The following is a 15,158-nucleotide window of genomic DNA, read 5'->3' as shown; positions in this document are numbered from 1 at the left end:
AAATAAGAAACCCAATGGTGTGTGGTGCAACTTCTGGTAATGGTTCTTTGCCACTTACCGGATGTTTCTGCTGTTGGGAGCAAGTCCTAATTAGATATTTCTTAAATTATTTTTTTAAATATATTTTATTAATATTTTACAGAGAGGAAGGGAGAGGGATAGAGAGCTAGAAACATCGATGAGAGAGAAACATCGATCAGCTGCCTCCTGCACACCTCCCACTGGGGATGTGCCCGCAACCAAGGTACGTGCCCTTGATCAGAATCGAACCTGGGACCCTTCAGTCCGCAGGCCAATGCTCTATCCACTGAGCCAAACCGGTTTCGGCTCTTAAATTTTTTCTTTAACTGAGATGAGAAACAGTGCTAGATATTGGTAATGGTGGCTTGACAACCTAGTTCATTAGGCATATGAAATTTTAAACACTCATGTATGACGAAAACATGATAACTACACATTTACAGGAAAACCTAATTATCAACAAAAAAACGATGCAATGATATGAATGTTTTGAGAAAAATCAAGAGGAGCAAAGATAAAATTTTGAAGGAAACGGGTATCTACTAAATGTCATCTGTATCTCTGTGGTTATCTGTTGGCTTCAATCTCTTGGCAGGACTTCAGGTCCCCAGTGCTGTAATGTCAGTGCCCTGCCCTTTATTCTGAGGTGCCCCTGACTCTAACTGAACTCAGTCTGACCAGCTCAGAAGGATCCTTTCTCTGAGCCCGGAGCTGTCACATTGCCCACCTCTACTCTCAGAGCAGGAAAAATTAGATATTTCTTTTAAAGGTTGATATATTTTTTAGATCTCCCCTTCATGTGCTCTAACATATAGATAAACCAATATTACATTAAAGTTAAAGAAAATTGAACATTTCCATACTTCTTTCTATATGCTTAAAAACAAAGCATCCTTGGCAGTAGCGGCCTCTCAGGGGTAAGGAATGGTGTTCTCTGGAACTTCTGGCTCTTTCCTTCCTCTGTAGGGCAAAGGTAATCTTGAAAGATAATCAGAGATACCCCCTGAAAGCATTCGGTCATGCTTGGTTTAACTTCTTGTGAAATTTTCCTTTTTCCTGCTTGGATTTTTGACCTAAAATTCTCATGTGATCTAAGCAGGACTTGAAATATATGTCTTTGTCAGGCTTTTCTTTTCTAGGTGTCTTTTTTACAGGTGACCTTCCCTTTAGATAAAGCTGTGGCCCTTTTTCAATGAAACCTGGAGGACAGGTTATAGGGTTTAAATGTTTGATTTTAGTCTGTGCCTCTTAATTTTTCTCTCTGTCCTACAGGGGAAGGTGTGGCTAATCGATTTTAATCCATTTGGTGAGGTAACAGATTCACTGCTGTTTACTTGGGAAGAACTGATATCTGAACGAAACTTAAAAGGTGATTTTAGTGAAGGAGATGCTCTGGAGCAGGTAAGTCAGTAAAAGTAAAAATGTAAAGGAAATGTTTTAATCTTAACAATTGCTAGTTCTTTAGGCACTTGGATAGGCAGTGACTTGTACCCTTGGGAAGTACAGAATATAACAAATTTACTAATAGATTCTTGCCCATAGAGGTGAGCAAGAAAAGGTGTGCATGTGATTCATTCATTTTACTTCATTTAAAGAAATAATGGTCATCTGATATATTTTTTTCTGATAATTTTTTTTCTTGGCGCCTTATGTCCTTGACCCCAAGTTCAAGTGGGTGCTTATTACAGTGTCTTGTTTCCCTCATCAGCTCCTCTTCCATCAGCCACAGTGGCCATTTCACACCTTTCCATGCTCCTCTGAACCTCTGGCTTCCTTTTCTTCTCGGCAGAGATTTCACGTCCTTCTTCAAAGGAAAAGATAATCCATTGGTGAGATCACTCAGTTTCATTGTCAGTAAGCCTCCAACCTTGTCTGCAGCCATCCTAAGTCTCACCCCCACCTGCCCGGCATACCGTTCCTTCCCATCGCTCCACATACCTTGTGCTGCCATGTATCTTCTTTCCTGTTTTTCCCGTCTCTCTCTGTCTACCAGCTCCCGGCTCTCAGTAGTTAATCATGTTCAGATATCTCATCTTAAAATCTTTAAGCCTGTATCTTCACCTAGCTACTCTCCTTTTCTTCTCATCTTCACAGCCAAACTTTCTTGAAACAACAACTTTGGAAAGCTTTGTTCTTCCTATAAAAGTATTACATGCTCATTTTTAAAGATAATTCTAAAATCACCCATAAAGCTACTACCTTGAGACCCACTGCTTATATTTTAATACTAACATGCCTTTTCCACATACAAATAAATGTGTCTAAATAAATGAGATTATACTACATATGAACTTACGTATCTCGAGTTTTTCATTTAGTATTATCTTGTGAGTATTTTACATCTTTTTCAAAACAGTTGTTTTTGCCCTGGCCGGTGTTCTCAGTGGTTGGAGCATTGGCCCACACACTGAAGGGTCTGGGGTTCGATTCCTGGTCTAGGGCACTTACCTGGGTTCCAGGTTCGAATCCTTGGTTAGGGTGCGTGTGGGAGGCAAGCAAACGATGTGTCTCTCTCTCACATCGATGTTTCTCTCTCTCTCTGTCCTCCCCCCCTCCCTTCCACTCTCTCTGAAAATCAATGGAAAAAAATATCCTCAGTGAGAACAAAAAATAATATAAAAAAATTAAAACAGGGTTTGTTGTTTAGCGTTGTCATTTAAAAAAAGAGAGGGAATTAGAAAGAGGCAGGACTGGAAATTCTACCACCTCCAAATAGCCATTCTTAACACTTGAGTTAATATATTCTCCAGATATTTTTTTCTATGGATGCACCATACATTTTTACATAGTGGGATCATACTAGTTTCCCTCTTGCTGCTATGTAACTTGCTTTTTTGTAACTACTCAGTAGTTGTATATCCGTCACAGCCACTTCCTTACATGGTCATCTGTCCTTGCTGCCTGCTGCTTCTCACCCGTCTCACCTGTCACTCCCCAGCCCAGTGAGCCTCAGTCCCTGCCACCCACATCGACTGCTCTTGGCAAGGGCTCCCCTGCTTTGTTGCTAATTCCAGTGAACGACCCACTGCTCTTCTCTCACCCAACCGCTTGCTACCATTTGAACTTGTTCCCCCCTTGTTCTTACAGCATCTCTTCCCTCAGCTTCTGTGGCACGTTCTCCCTTCTGGGTTTCTTCTGGCTGCTGCTTTGCCTTCAGTGTGACCATCTTTCCTTTTGTCCATCTCTGAAATGATTTTTTTCATCATTACTCTGTCCTGGGCCTTCTTTGGGCCTGTTTCTCTAGATCTGGCTCAACTAGATTTTTTTCCCTATCAAAGCACTTGCCCACTGCGTGATGCCTGCCTGTTGCCTCGCCTGTGTCCTGCTCCAGACTGCAAGCTTCTGACCCCAGGGATAGAGTCTCTTGCTCTCCACGTAGCCCAGGGCTTAGCACAGTGCCAGGCACAACTAATGAGTGTTGAGTTAGTGAGAGAAGGAATTTTATCCCTGATGGCATCTTACAGTTGTGGGCTGTTAAAGCTGAGTGTCTAGGAGAAGAATGTAAATTATTCAGCACAGGGTTATTTTTAAATATGAGGGACACCGTTATTGAATAGAAACAGTTTGTATAAGATTCAATCTATGATCCAAATAATATGATTGGATCTTTCTTTTTTCTTTCTCTATCTCTCCTTTCTTCCTTCCTTCTTCCTTTTTTGCTTAATTTAAATAACACTATATCGGCAGTTGGGGAAACGGGAACTGGCTTCTGCCTTTGCCCAGCATCACCTCCTGCCTATTTTCACTCCACAGAAACCTACCCGTCCTTCTGTTTCTTTCAGCTCCAAGCCTTGCCTCTCTGCACTGGTTGTTCCACTGCCTTCAGAGCTGTGCTCTGCTCCCAGACCTCCCAGGCTGTTTCTGTCATACTTTCCATCTCTCAGTCCAGACATCTCCTCTTTAGCAAGGTCTTCCCTGGCAGACTACCTGGTTCTCTATGATAGCAGCCTGTGGTTTTGTTTTTATAACACTTGGTACTATCTGAAATAATCCTGTTAGTTTATTTGTTTGCTTGCTGATTGGCTGTCCACCTGTCTTGTTTATCAGTTTATCTTCCATACCTAGAAAAAGGTCCAGTACAAAGTAGGTGTTTCATAAATACCTGTCAGATGATTGGTCTGTCTGTCAAAACTGTGGCCTGCTTTCTAGGTCTTGTTCCATCCGAGCTTCTGGCCTGTCTCCATCTTCCGGACACATCATCCCTCAGCTAGGTATCCATCACCATGGAGTCCAAACCCAAGGCCTTCTGTCTCTGAAATCCTTTTTGACACAGGCAACATGTAAATATCATATGCAGGCTCTAAGCAGGTACAGCTGACCCTTGAACAACATGAGTTTCAACTGCGTGCATCCACTTACACTTGGATATTTTTCCAATTGACCCATGCAGTTCAAACCCACATTGCTCGAGGGTCAGCTCTGCTGTTGGGATCTGCATATGCTGAGGCCGACTATAGTTACATGAAGATTTTCAAGTGCTCAGTAGGTCGGTGCCGCCACCCTCCCTGTTGTCAAAGGCCAACTGTACATGAAAGAATGTAAAGACTTGTTCAGTATGATACTTGAATTTGCAATGTTGTTTGCAGTTTTACATAGGTAATGGGACAAATACATAAATAAGTTAAATGACATAAAAGAAGTACAGAGGTGTTAGGAATTCAAAGCACTTGCTTGCCCTTACTATTAACTTTATTCTCTAAGGCAATACTTCCTAACTGCACCTGAAGAAAGTGATAATACTTATAAAGCATTCTGGTTTGTATGAGATTGCTTGAGGCCAGTGATAAGTAGCCTGTGGCCTGTGACCCATTGGGAGCTAAAGAGATACATACCCTGTTTGTATCACTCTCGAGCACACTGTTTGCAGATACCCATGTTTATGTCATATTGAATATGTAAAAATGTTTTTATGCCTTTGATGCCTTCTTTTACTTCAGAATCTTATTTCTTCCTTGCCTAGTACAGAAGAGAACATGAAGTTGAAATTGTTATTATAGAACCTTTTTGAGTTTGGAGAAGAGACTTAAAATTTCTCACAGACTTTCCCTTTTTTTTTGTAAAGGATTCTCCAGCTTTCCGTTGTACAAACAGTGAAGCTACAGTCCAGCCGAGTCCCTATCTAAGTTATCGACTGCCCAAGGACTTTGTAGACCTCTCTACTGGAGAAGACGCTCACAAACTCATTGATTTCCTTAAGCTGGTAAAGTCTATGTGTACTTAGCATCTTTGTTTTCAAATTGGCTTTTTAATATTTCATCTTAGTCTTATTCTACTTAGACTTTTTAAAAATATATTTTTATTGATTTCAGAGAAGAAGGGAGATGGAGAGAGATATAGAAACATCAATGATGGGAGAGAATCATCAGTTGCCTCCTACATGCCTCCTACTGGGGATTGAGCCCACAACCTGAGCGTGTGCCCCAACCAGGAATCAAAACATGACCTCCTGTTCATAGGTTGACGCTCAACCACTGAGCTACATCGGACAGGCTCTACCTAAACTTTTATTTTACTTTAGAAGCAGAATTACTGAGTTAGGTAATTTTAAAGTGATTATATAATATGAACTGAAGGAATAACTTACTTAATAATGAGAATGACAAAAATGTTTTTATGATGTAAATGCTTTTTGCATAATTTTCACAGTACTTCTAATTTTAAAGAAAGTATGTCTACTAGTGGTTACAGGGCTAAGAGAAGATCAGAGCTGTGCTGTGGTGACTCAAGGAAGAAAGTGAATATGTATATTTGTGTGTGTTTCTGGGTGGGAATGTTTGTACCTGTAGAAGAGAGAGTAGAAAATATTCAGAGGCCTAAGGATAATATACCCTGGAACCAAAGTGATAAACTAGTTGAGTAAATAAGTTCAGGCATGTTTTTCCATGCCAATTTGCCAAGACCTCTAGAAAATGAAACTTGCTGACAGAACAAATATGCCAGTTAGAATGTGCTGTTTTAATGTAGTCTTGGTTTCCTTTGACAGAAAAGAAATCAGCAAGAGGATGACTAAGTAGAGTGCTGGAGTTCAAGACCAAGTGAAGGAGGAAACCATCACTCCTTCGGGAACTGTTCATAGTTCACAGCTTCCTAGTCACCCAGTCGGATGTGGGTGGGGTGGGCAACGTGGAAATCAATCGCTTTTTATATTCATGTATATTAAACTGGGAAAAAAACAAGGAGTTTGCTACTTGTGAAAATAACATAATAAATAGAACTTAAATATAGGAAAGCATACTGTTCTGATGATAACATAATTTCTGTGAAATAACCTTTCTCTTTTGGCTCAGTCTATTTAGATGTATCTGTGTTTCTTATGCTATTTTTATACCTTTCAGGCAGATGGGAAAATTTATATTTGTTATACAGAAGTGGATTCTTTCCTAATCATTCCTTTTCCATTAAAAAAATAGAACCTCATATTACTATAGAAAATATTTTTCCTACTTGGAGTATTTTCATATAATCTTTCTGTCAGTCTAGCTTCAATTTGGGTATAACTAAAAGAATGCAGACACCTCAAACTAAAATAACCTTGAAAATTTCAATATATTACAGCCATCTTAATATATCCTATGTCAGTAAAACTATCACAGATTTAATTAGAATTTGGCATTTAAAAAAAATATTGGAATCGTTCGTTGGGAGTAGATTCACTTTTTAGGCCACCATTTTAGTAATTCTTTAGTGGCCTGATTGATGAGGATGATCATGGTGCCATCATATTGTCTGGGCACTGACTACCTGCAAGACACTACTGTGTGCTCTTTGAGTTATTTCACATCACAGAAGTTTGAAGAGACAGATGTCACCGTTGCCTGGGGTATCTATTTACCTTGGTATCAAATAATATCTCACTAGTTGGAGGAATGCTTCTTAGCACAGGAGACACATATGAGAGCTGTCCAAGGAAGATGTGGAGAGAGGTGAGGCAAAGCTGCCTTCTTTGTACAGTTAAGTCAGCTTATGTATAATGCTGCAACAGATCCTTCCTTTTTGCACTATCTCAAAACTCTGTAGCTTTCTGTGTGGTTTCTCAGTTATAATTCCTTTATATTCATGTTTTAAATACAAAGATCAAGTTGTGATCTTTGTACTCGGTGTCTCAAATGCCATTTCTGAGGTCTAACTTTTGCACTCATTTTCTTAGAGAAATTGAGTTCAACTCTCACTTTACATTTAAAATGTGATTTTTGTTCATTGTTTATTAAATTTAGTGGCCCAGTGCACAAATTCGTGCACATTGAAAGGAAATTAATTAGAAGAAGTATTTTAATATCGCTATTCACCCTTTCTCTATGACAGAAGTGTCAACCAAATTCACGATGGACAATGACAAATCGAAATATACATGTGCAATTGGCACCAGTGAGAGCCTTATATATATCGCACGTGTGCGAGTCAACTTAGCCTTTTATATATATAAATAAACTTGCTTAATTAGACCTGCTTTCTGATATAGCTAAACTTTTTCCAGCCCAGTGAAGCACCCCAACTTCTCTTTCAGGTAATTGTCAGTAACACATCAGTAAATATCAACATGAAGCAGATTATTATTGTAGATCACGCAGGGAGAACAAAGGGTAAAATATTTAACTGCAGCAGTGTTTGACTATATTCTGCACAGTGAGAAAAACCTGAAGTCATTTTCAAGGTCCACCATGTCTTACTTTTTTTCAGTCAGGTCAAGTTTCTAAGCTTTCTAAATCTCTGTTTTCCAGCTAATGAAAAGCAAATAGGATTCCACCGACTCTCCTATCTACCTACTCCAGGACTTCTATGAGGATCAAATGAGATGAGGCACGGGAAAATGCTTCACAGACATTTGGTTAAAGTGTGAAATGTTTCCACCTGGCTATAAAGCAAGTCATGTTCCTGGGCTGAAAAATCTCCAAGGAGGCCAGTCGCTAGGGACAGGAAGCCGGGCATTGCTATGTGACGTCATTACTTGGTGCCCACAGCCACCATTTCTGGGTTGGGCTGGGCGGTGGGCCGCATTTTGTGCCATGGGGTCTCGGCTGCAATTTGGTGAGGTGTCGCTCCGGGGTGGTGGCAGGGCCTGTGCCCACTTGGGGGAAGCCGAGTGTTGCTTTGTGGGCATCAGCTTCACAGTGCCGTTTATTATTAAATGGCCTATCACTAGGGAGAGGAAGCCAGGCATTGCTATGTGACATCATTACCCGGCACCCACAGCCACTGTTTCCAGGCTGGGCTGGGCTGTGGGCTGCATTTTGCACCATGGGGTCTTGGCTGTGTTGGCTGCGATTTGGTGTGGTGTTGCTCCAGGGTGGTGGCGGGGCCTGTGTCCCACTTGGGGGAAGCCAAGTGTTGCTTTGTCGGCACCAGGTCCATGGTGCTGTTTCTCTATAAATGGCCAATGTGTGTCACGTTAGTTCCTGCATTGAGCATCTGCCCCCTGGTGGTCAGTGCACGTCATAGCGACCGGTTGGACACTTAGCATATTATCTTTTTATATATATAGACTAGAGGCCCGGTGCATGAAATTCGTGCATGGGGGGGGGGTGTCCCTCAGCCCAGCCTGCACCCCCTCCAATCTAGGACCCCCTCAGGGGATGTCCGATTGCTGGTTTAGGCTCGATCCTGGGGATCGGCCCTAAACTGGCAGTCAGACATCCCCCTCACAATCCAGGACTGCTGGCTCCTAACCGCTCGCCTGCCTGATTGCCCCTAACCACTCCCCTGCCAACCTGATTGACGCCTAACTGCTCCCCTGCCGGCCTGATCACCCCCAACTGCCCTCCCCTGCCGGCTCGATTGCCCCCCAACTGCCCTCCCCTGCCGGTCATCGCCCCCAACTGCCCTTCCCTGCCGGCCTGATCGCCCACAACTGCCCTCCCCTGCTGGCCATCTTGTGGTGGCCATCTTGTGATGATGTGAGGGAGGGCGCGAGGACCACCTAGGCTTTTATTAGTATAGATTTTAGTGTATTATCCTGGTGTTAATATTAAATATAGGATAACATATAAGTATTCTCTTAAACTCAAATACCAGTTATGCCTGTCTAAAGATTAGTTTTGAATTATTCTCTTATTTTATGGCATTACCTATTTCTTAGAAGTACCTCAGGTTTGTGCTTGCTTCTTTTGCCTGCTTCTGAAATCCTGTCTTCTGAAGAGAAGATATTGCATCTGGTGATTTGGGCAGGTTGTGATAATATGTTTAATTTGTCCTGCAGGCAGTGGCATGTCACAGGGGCCTCTAGTACAGTGGACTTGGCCCAAAAGTTCTGCTTTAAAAAGTCTCACTTTGATTTTTTTTTTCTGGGTTCATAATTTTTTCTGTCTACTCAGCTATTTCTCTTTTTTATTTTTAATAAATCTTTATTGTTCAGATTATTACAGGTGTTCCTCTTTTTTCCCCCCCATAGCTCCCCTCCACCTGATTCCCCACACCACCCCACCCCATGCCCTTACCCCCTGCCACTGTCTTCATCCATAGGTGTAAGATTTTTGTCCAATCTCTTCCCGCACCCCTCACACCCCCTTCCCCCTGAGAATTGTCAGTCCACTCCCTTTCTATGACCCTGATTCTATTATATTCTATTATATTCACCAGTCCATTCTGTTCTTCAGATTTTTTATTCACTTGATTTTTAGATTCACTTGTTGGTAGGTATGTATTTGATGTCATTTTGTTGTTCATAATTTTTATCTTTACCTTTTTCTTCTTGTTAATCAGTGAGAGCAAAATAAGTTACTGGAATTTATATATATAAAAGCCTAATATGCCAAGTACCCCTTCGGGAGTTCAACCAACTGTGAGTTCAATCACTTGCTATGATGTGCGCTGACCACCAGGGGGTGGCACGGAATGAAGGAAGGCCCTGGCCAGCAGCCAGGGAAGGGAGGCCCCGGCTGGCAGCTGGCAGCCGCTAGGGACCCTATCCGTGAACAATTTTCATGCACTGGGACTCTAGTATAAAGATAAGAGCTGAATGAGCATGCCACATTTATGGAGAAAGGGGATGTTTTCACTGAACCAGTGTTTTCTCCCATCATATCTTCATTTGATGATCAAAACATACCATTTAGTATTTTTTTTAAAACAAATATTACGCACATACTTTATGTACAATAAAGGAATGAGGAAAGGGAAAGTGAACAGAAAAAAATTATAGTAGTCAGGATATGGTGAAACCAAATTCCAGTTTTCTAATTGAGAATGTCTTTTTGGTCTGGAGGAACCATGTACAGGAGCAAAGTAGCAGGTTCCCCTTTTAGTAGACACATCCTGTCTGCTGCTGGAACACACCAGTGTATCTATCCTCTGTGTCCAACTGTCCATGTGTGTTTGTTTCACTGATTGGCTGCTCATCAGATCAGAATCCGACCATTGCAACAAAATAATTAAGATACCTAGGAATAAACTTAACCAAGGAGGTAAAAGACTTGTACTCAGAAAACTACAGGATGATGAAAAAAGAGATAGAGGAAGATAGAAACAAATGGAAGAATATAACGTGTTCATGGATTAGTAGAATTAGCATCATTAGAATATCCATACTACCCAAAGCAATCTACAGATTCAATGTAATTCCTGTTAAAATATCAACAGCATATTTCACAGATCTAGAACAAATTCTCCAAAAGCTTATACGGAACAAAAAAGCCCCTGAATATCTGCAGCAATCTTGAGAAAGATGAACAAAGTTGGAGGGATTACAATACCAGATATCAAGTTATACTACAAAGCCACCGTAATCAAAACAGCCTGGTACTGTCACAAGAACAGGCATAGAGATTAATGGAACAGAACAAAGACTCCAGAAATTAACCCAAGTCATTATGCTCAATTACTATTTGACAAAGGAGGCAAGCATATACAATGGAGTCAAGACAGTCTCTTCAATAAAAGGTGTTGGGAAAATTGGACAGATACATGGGAAAAATGAAACTAGACCACCAACTTACACCATACACAAGAATAAACTCAAAATGGATAAAAGATACATATGTAAGTTGTGAAACCATAAAAATCCTAGAAGAAACCATAGGCAGCAAAATCTCAGACATCTCTCGTAGCATCTCCTAGGGCAAAGGAAATTTAGGAGAAAATACACAAATGGGACTGTATCAAAATAAAAAGCTTCTGCACAGCAAAAGAAACCATCAACAAAATGAAAAGGGAGCCCACTGTATGGGAGAACATATTTGGTAATGATACATCTGATAAAGGTTTAATATCCAAAATATATAAGAATCTCATACAACTTAACAAAAGGAAGACAAACAATCCAGTTAAAAAATGGGCAAAGGACCTAAATAGACACGTCTCCAAAAGGGACATACAGATGGCCTAGAGCAGTGGTCGTCGAACTCATTAGTCAACAGAGCCAAATATCAATAGTACAATGATTGAAATTTCTTTTGAGAGGCAAATTTTTTAAACTTAAACTTCTTCTAACGCCACTTCTTCAAAATAGACTCGCCTAGGCCGTGGTATTTTGTGGAAGAGCCACACTCAAGGGGCCAAAGAGCCGCATGTGGCTTGCGAGCCGCGGTTTGCCGACCACTGGCCTAGAGACATGAAAACATGCTCCAAGTCACTGATTATCAGAGAGATGCAAATGAAAATGACAATGAGGTATCACCTCACACCTGTCAGAATGGCTACCATCAGCAAATCAACAAATGACAAGTGCTGGCGAGGATATGGAGAAAAGGGAACTCTAGTACACTACTGGTGGGAATGGAGACTGGTGCAGTCATTATGGAAAACAGTATGGAGTTTCCTTAAGAAATTAAGTATGAAACTGCCATTTGACCCAGTGATCCCACTTCTAGGGATATATTCTAAGAAACCTGAAACACCAGTCAGAAAGAATGTATGCGCCCCTATGTTCATAGCAGTACAATTTGCAATAGCTAAGATCTGGATCAGCCTAAGTGCCCATCAGCAGATGAGTGAATAAAAAAGCTGTGGTGCATTTACACCATGGAATACTATGCAGCAATAAAAAGAAGGATCTCTTACTCTTTGAGAGAGCATGGAGAGACCTGGAGCGTATTATGCTACATGAAATAAGCCAGTCAGAGAAAGACAATTATCGCATGGTCTCAATCATATGTGGAATCTAATGAACAAAATAACTGATGAACAAAACAGACATAGAAGCCTAGAACAGACTGTGGAATTTCAAAGGCAAGGCAGGGGAGGATGCGTGGGTGACTGGGAAATAAACTAAAGAACTTGTATGCATATATGCATAAACCATAGACACAGACAATAGTGTGGTGAAGGACTGGGGTGGGGAATGGGGGCTGGCTAGAGGGGCCAATGAAGGGGGGAAAAGGAAACATGTAGTACTTTCAACAATAAAGATTTAATTAAATAAGTGCAACTCTTCCCACAACAAAAGTTAATAATAATTTGCAATGTAATTATTTTAAGTTTTGCTAATTGATCATTATTTTTTAAAGCCTCAGTACGAAGTAAAGATGACTTAAATTGTATTTTGTGCATCACTGGTTTTCATGAGTATTTGAGATTCACACATAATGTGTAGAGTTTTTAGGTGGATTATCTCACCATGCATCTGTGGGCTTTCAATCAAGTAAAAACTTAAACTGAATTTCTCCTACTAATTACAAGTGGCCTGATCTCCTTTCGGGGAAAAAAAAATTCTATTTAATGTCAGCAATAATTTTGGACAGAGTGAGCAGCTGGAGAGTCAACTATCCATTCATAGTATATATACAAGCAATCATTGGGAACTTGAGTATAAATACAGATTAACCTTCAAAATAAGCTAAAGCAAATCTTAGTAATTTGAGGAGAAACATTTCTTTGAGGATCTGGTGAAAGCTATGGGCTCTCAGAAAAATTTTACACATGATTTCATGGAGTTGTAGACCCAAGATTAAGGTGTCTCCCCTCCCCCGGCCCCCTGCTAAAGCCATGTGAGATGTGATAGAAGCCACGGCTTCTGCAGTTGTACGAATGGTGCCATTTTTTAGTGCACTTCAAAAAAGTAAAGCACACAGATTTAGTTTTAACTTAAATACAATTTCTAACAACAGTGTTTATGTAATTAATTCATTTATAGTACATTTCATAGTATATCCCCCTTGTAGAATAATGTTAGCTCTCATAAAGAAAGTAAACTATTAGAATCCAACCAGAGCAGTAGAACCCGTATGAGATATATATGTACATACATAGATACGTGTATATAAAATCTTACTGTGTGTATATCCTATATAATAAAAGCTTAGGTGGTGTCACATGCAATGTTGTCACAAGATGGCTGCCACAAGATAGATGGCCACCACAAGGTGGCTGCCCTCACATCGTCACAAGATGGCCGACACAAGATGGCCAGCAGGGGACGGCAGTTGGGGGCAACCAGGCCTGCAGGGGAGGGCAGTTGGGGGAGACCAGTCCTGCAGGGGAGGGCACTTGGGGGCAACCGGGCCTGCAGGGGAGGGCAGTTGGGTGTGACCAGGCTGGCAGGGGAGGACAGTTGGGGGCAATTGGGACAGCAGGGGAGCAGTTAGGCGTCAATCAGGTTGGCAGGGGAGCGGTTAGGGGCAGTCAGGCAAGCAGGCAGGCAAGCAGTTAGGAGCCAGCAGTCCCGGATTGTGAGGGGGATCAGTCCTAAACCGGCAGTTGGACATCCCCCGAGCAGTCCCAGATTGGAGAGGGTGCAGGCTGGGCTGAGGAACACCCCCTCCCTGTGGATGAATATATACTAGAGGTCCGGTGCATGAAATTCGTGCACGTGGAGGGGGTTCCCTCGGCCCAACCTGCACTTTCTTGCAATCCTGGAACCCTTGGGCAGGCGGGCAGGCAGAGTGTTTAGGGGTGATCAGGCAGACAGGCTCCCTCCTCCCAACAGTGGATTCTGCGAGGAATGGAACTCCTTCCTCTTGTCACGGTTCAGTTTGAAGGCCAGCCACACCCCCAAAAGCACGAGACCCAGAGTTCCGCAGCACCCTGGTGGCCCAGGGCCCACAGACCCTTCTCACCACCACGCCCCAGCAGCCCAGAGCCCACAGACCCTTCTTTCCTCCATGTCTCGGCGGTCTGGGGTTAAAGACCCTTCTCACCACAGCCTCTGTCTCCACTGCCGCTGCCACACCTTGGATGCCCAGGGCTCACAGACCCTTGTTGCCGCCACAGCACCTCGGAGACCCAGATTCCACAGACCCTTCCCGCCTGCATGCCTCAGCAGCCCGGGGCCCACAGATCTCTCCCACCGCCACGCCCCAGAGGCCCAGAGCCCACAGACCCTTCCTGCCTGGGTGCCTCGATGACCCGGTGTTAAAGACGCTTCTCGTTGCCACTGCTGCCACCACTGCCACGCCTCAGATGCCCAGGGCTCACAGACCCTTGTCGCCACCACAGTGCCTCAGAGGCCCAGAGCCCACAGACCCTTCCTGCCTGCGTGCCTCTGCGGCCTGGGGTTAAAGACCCTTCTCGCCACCGCCGCACCTTGGAGGCCCAGGGCTCACAGACTGTTCTTGCTGCCGCCACGCCCCAGAGGCTCAGGGCCCACAGACCCTTACAGCCTGTGTGCCTCAGTGGCCAGGGGCCCACTGTTTGGTCGTTCGTCCTGGTTGTGATGGCCCCCTAGGCTATTATTAGTATAGATGTATACACACATATATGTACATAAATAAGGGATTGCTATATGTAAGTGAGAGGGGCTGGCTTTGCAAATTCAAAGACTAGGACAGGCTAGAATTCCATGGGCATGGACATGGAGCTCTTGTCCACAGGTGGAATTTCATCTTTCTCAGGAAAGCTTCAGCCCTGCTTTGAAAGCCTTCCAGCTGATTAAGTCAGGCCCACCAGGATAATCTCTCTTAAGGCTAATTGATAGGGACTTTAATTACATCTGCAAAAATCCCTTCTCAGCTGGAGTTAGATGAGTGAGAGTGCATAATGGGACTATAGCCTAGCCAAGCTGACACAGGAGAACCATCACAGACCTGTACTTACAGAAGCTAGTTTTGGTGATGGATTGCCATAAACCTATTTCAAGAGTATGCTGTGTGATATCCTATATAATAAAGAGCTAATATGCTAATTAGACCTTCCAGAACGACCAGTGGGCAGGGGGCAGGGCCACGGGCTGCAAGGGCCGAGGCAGCCAGGGTTGTGAGGGCCTACACTTG

General features: G+C 42.7%; 1 protein-coding gene across 2 annotated transcripts in view; it reads left to right on the top strand.

Annotated features, from left to right (window-relative positions):
* Positions 1–9,372, top strand: part of CDC123 (cell division cycle 123) — an 83,018-nt gene extending 73,646 nt beyond the window's left edge. Inside the window, exons 10-12 of one of the 2 annotated variants that reach the window (XM_080659956.1) lie at positions 1,294–1,422; positions 5,084–5,221; positions 6,005–9,372. In XM_080659956.1, the coding sequence (XP_080516082.1) occupies positions 1,294–1,422; positions 5,084–5,221; positions 6,005–6,031 (294 nt within the window). In that variant the 3' untranslated portion in view covers positions 6,032–9,372. The remainder of the gene's footprint in view (positions 1–1,293; positions 1,423–5,083; positions 5,222–6,004) is intronic. The other variant, XM_080659955.1, reaches the window with a different exon arrangement.
* Positions 9,373–15,158: the final 5,786 nt, after the last annotated feature.

This window comes from Plecotus auritus, assembly GCF_963455305.1.
Source record: "Plecotus auritus genome assembly, chromosome: 1".
Taxonomy (NCBI): Eukaryota; Metazoa; Chordata; class Mammalia; order Chiroptera; family Vespertilionidae; genus Plecotus; species Plecotus auritus.
Note: the sequence above shows the minus strand (reverse complement) of the source record. Positions and strands in the feature narration are given on the sequence as shown.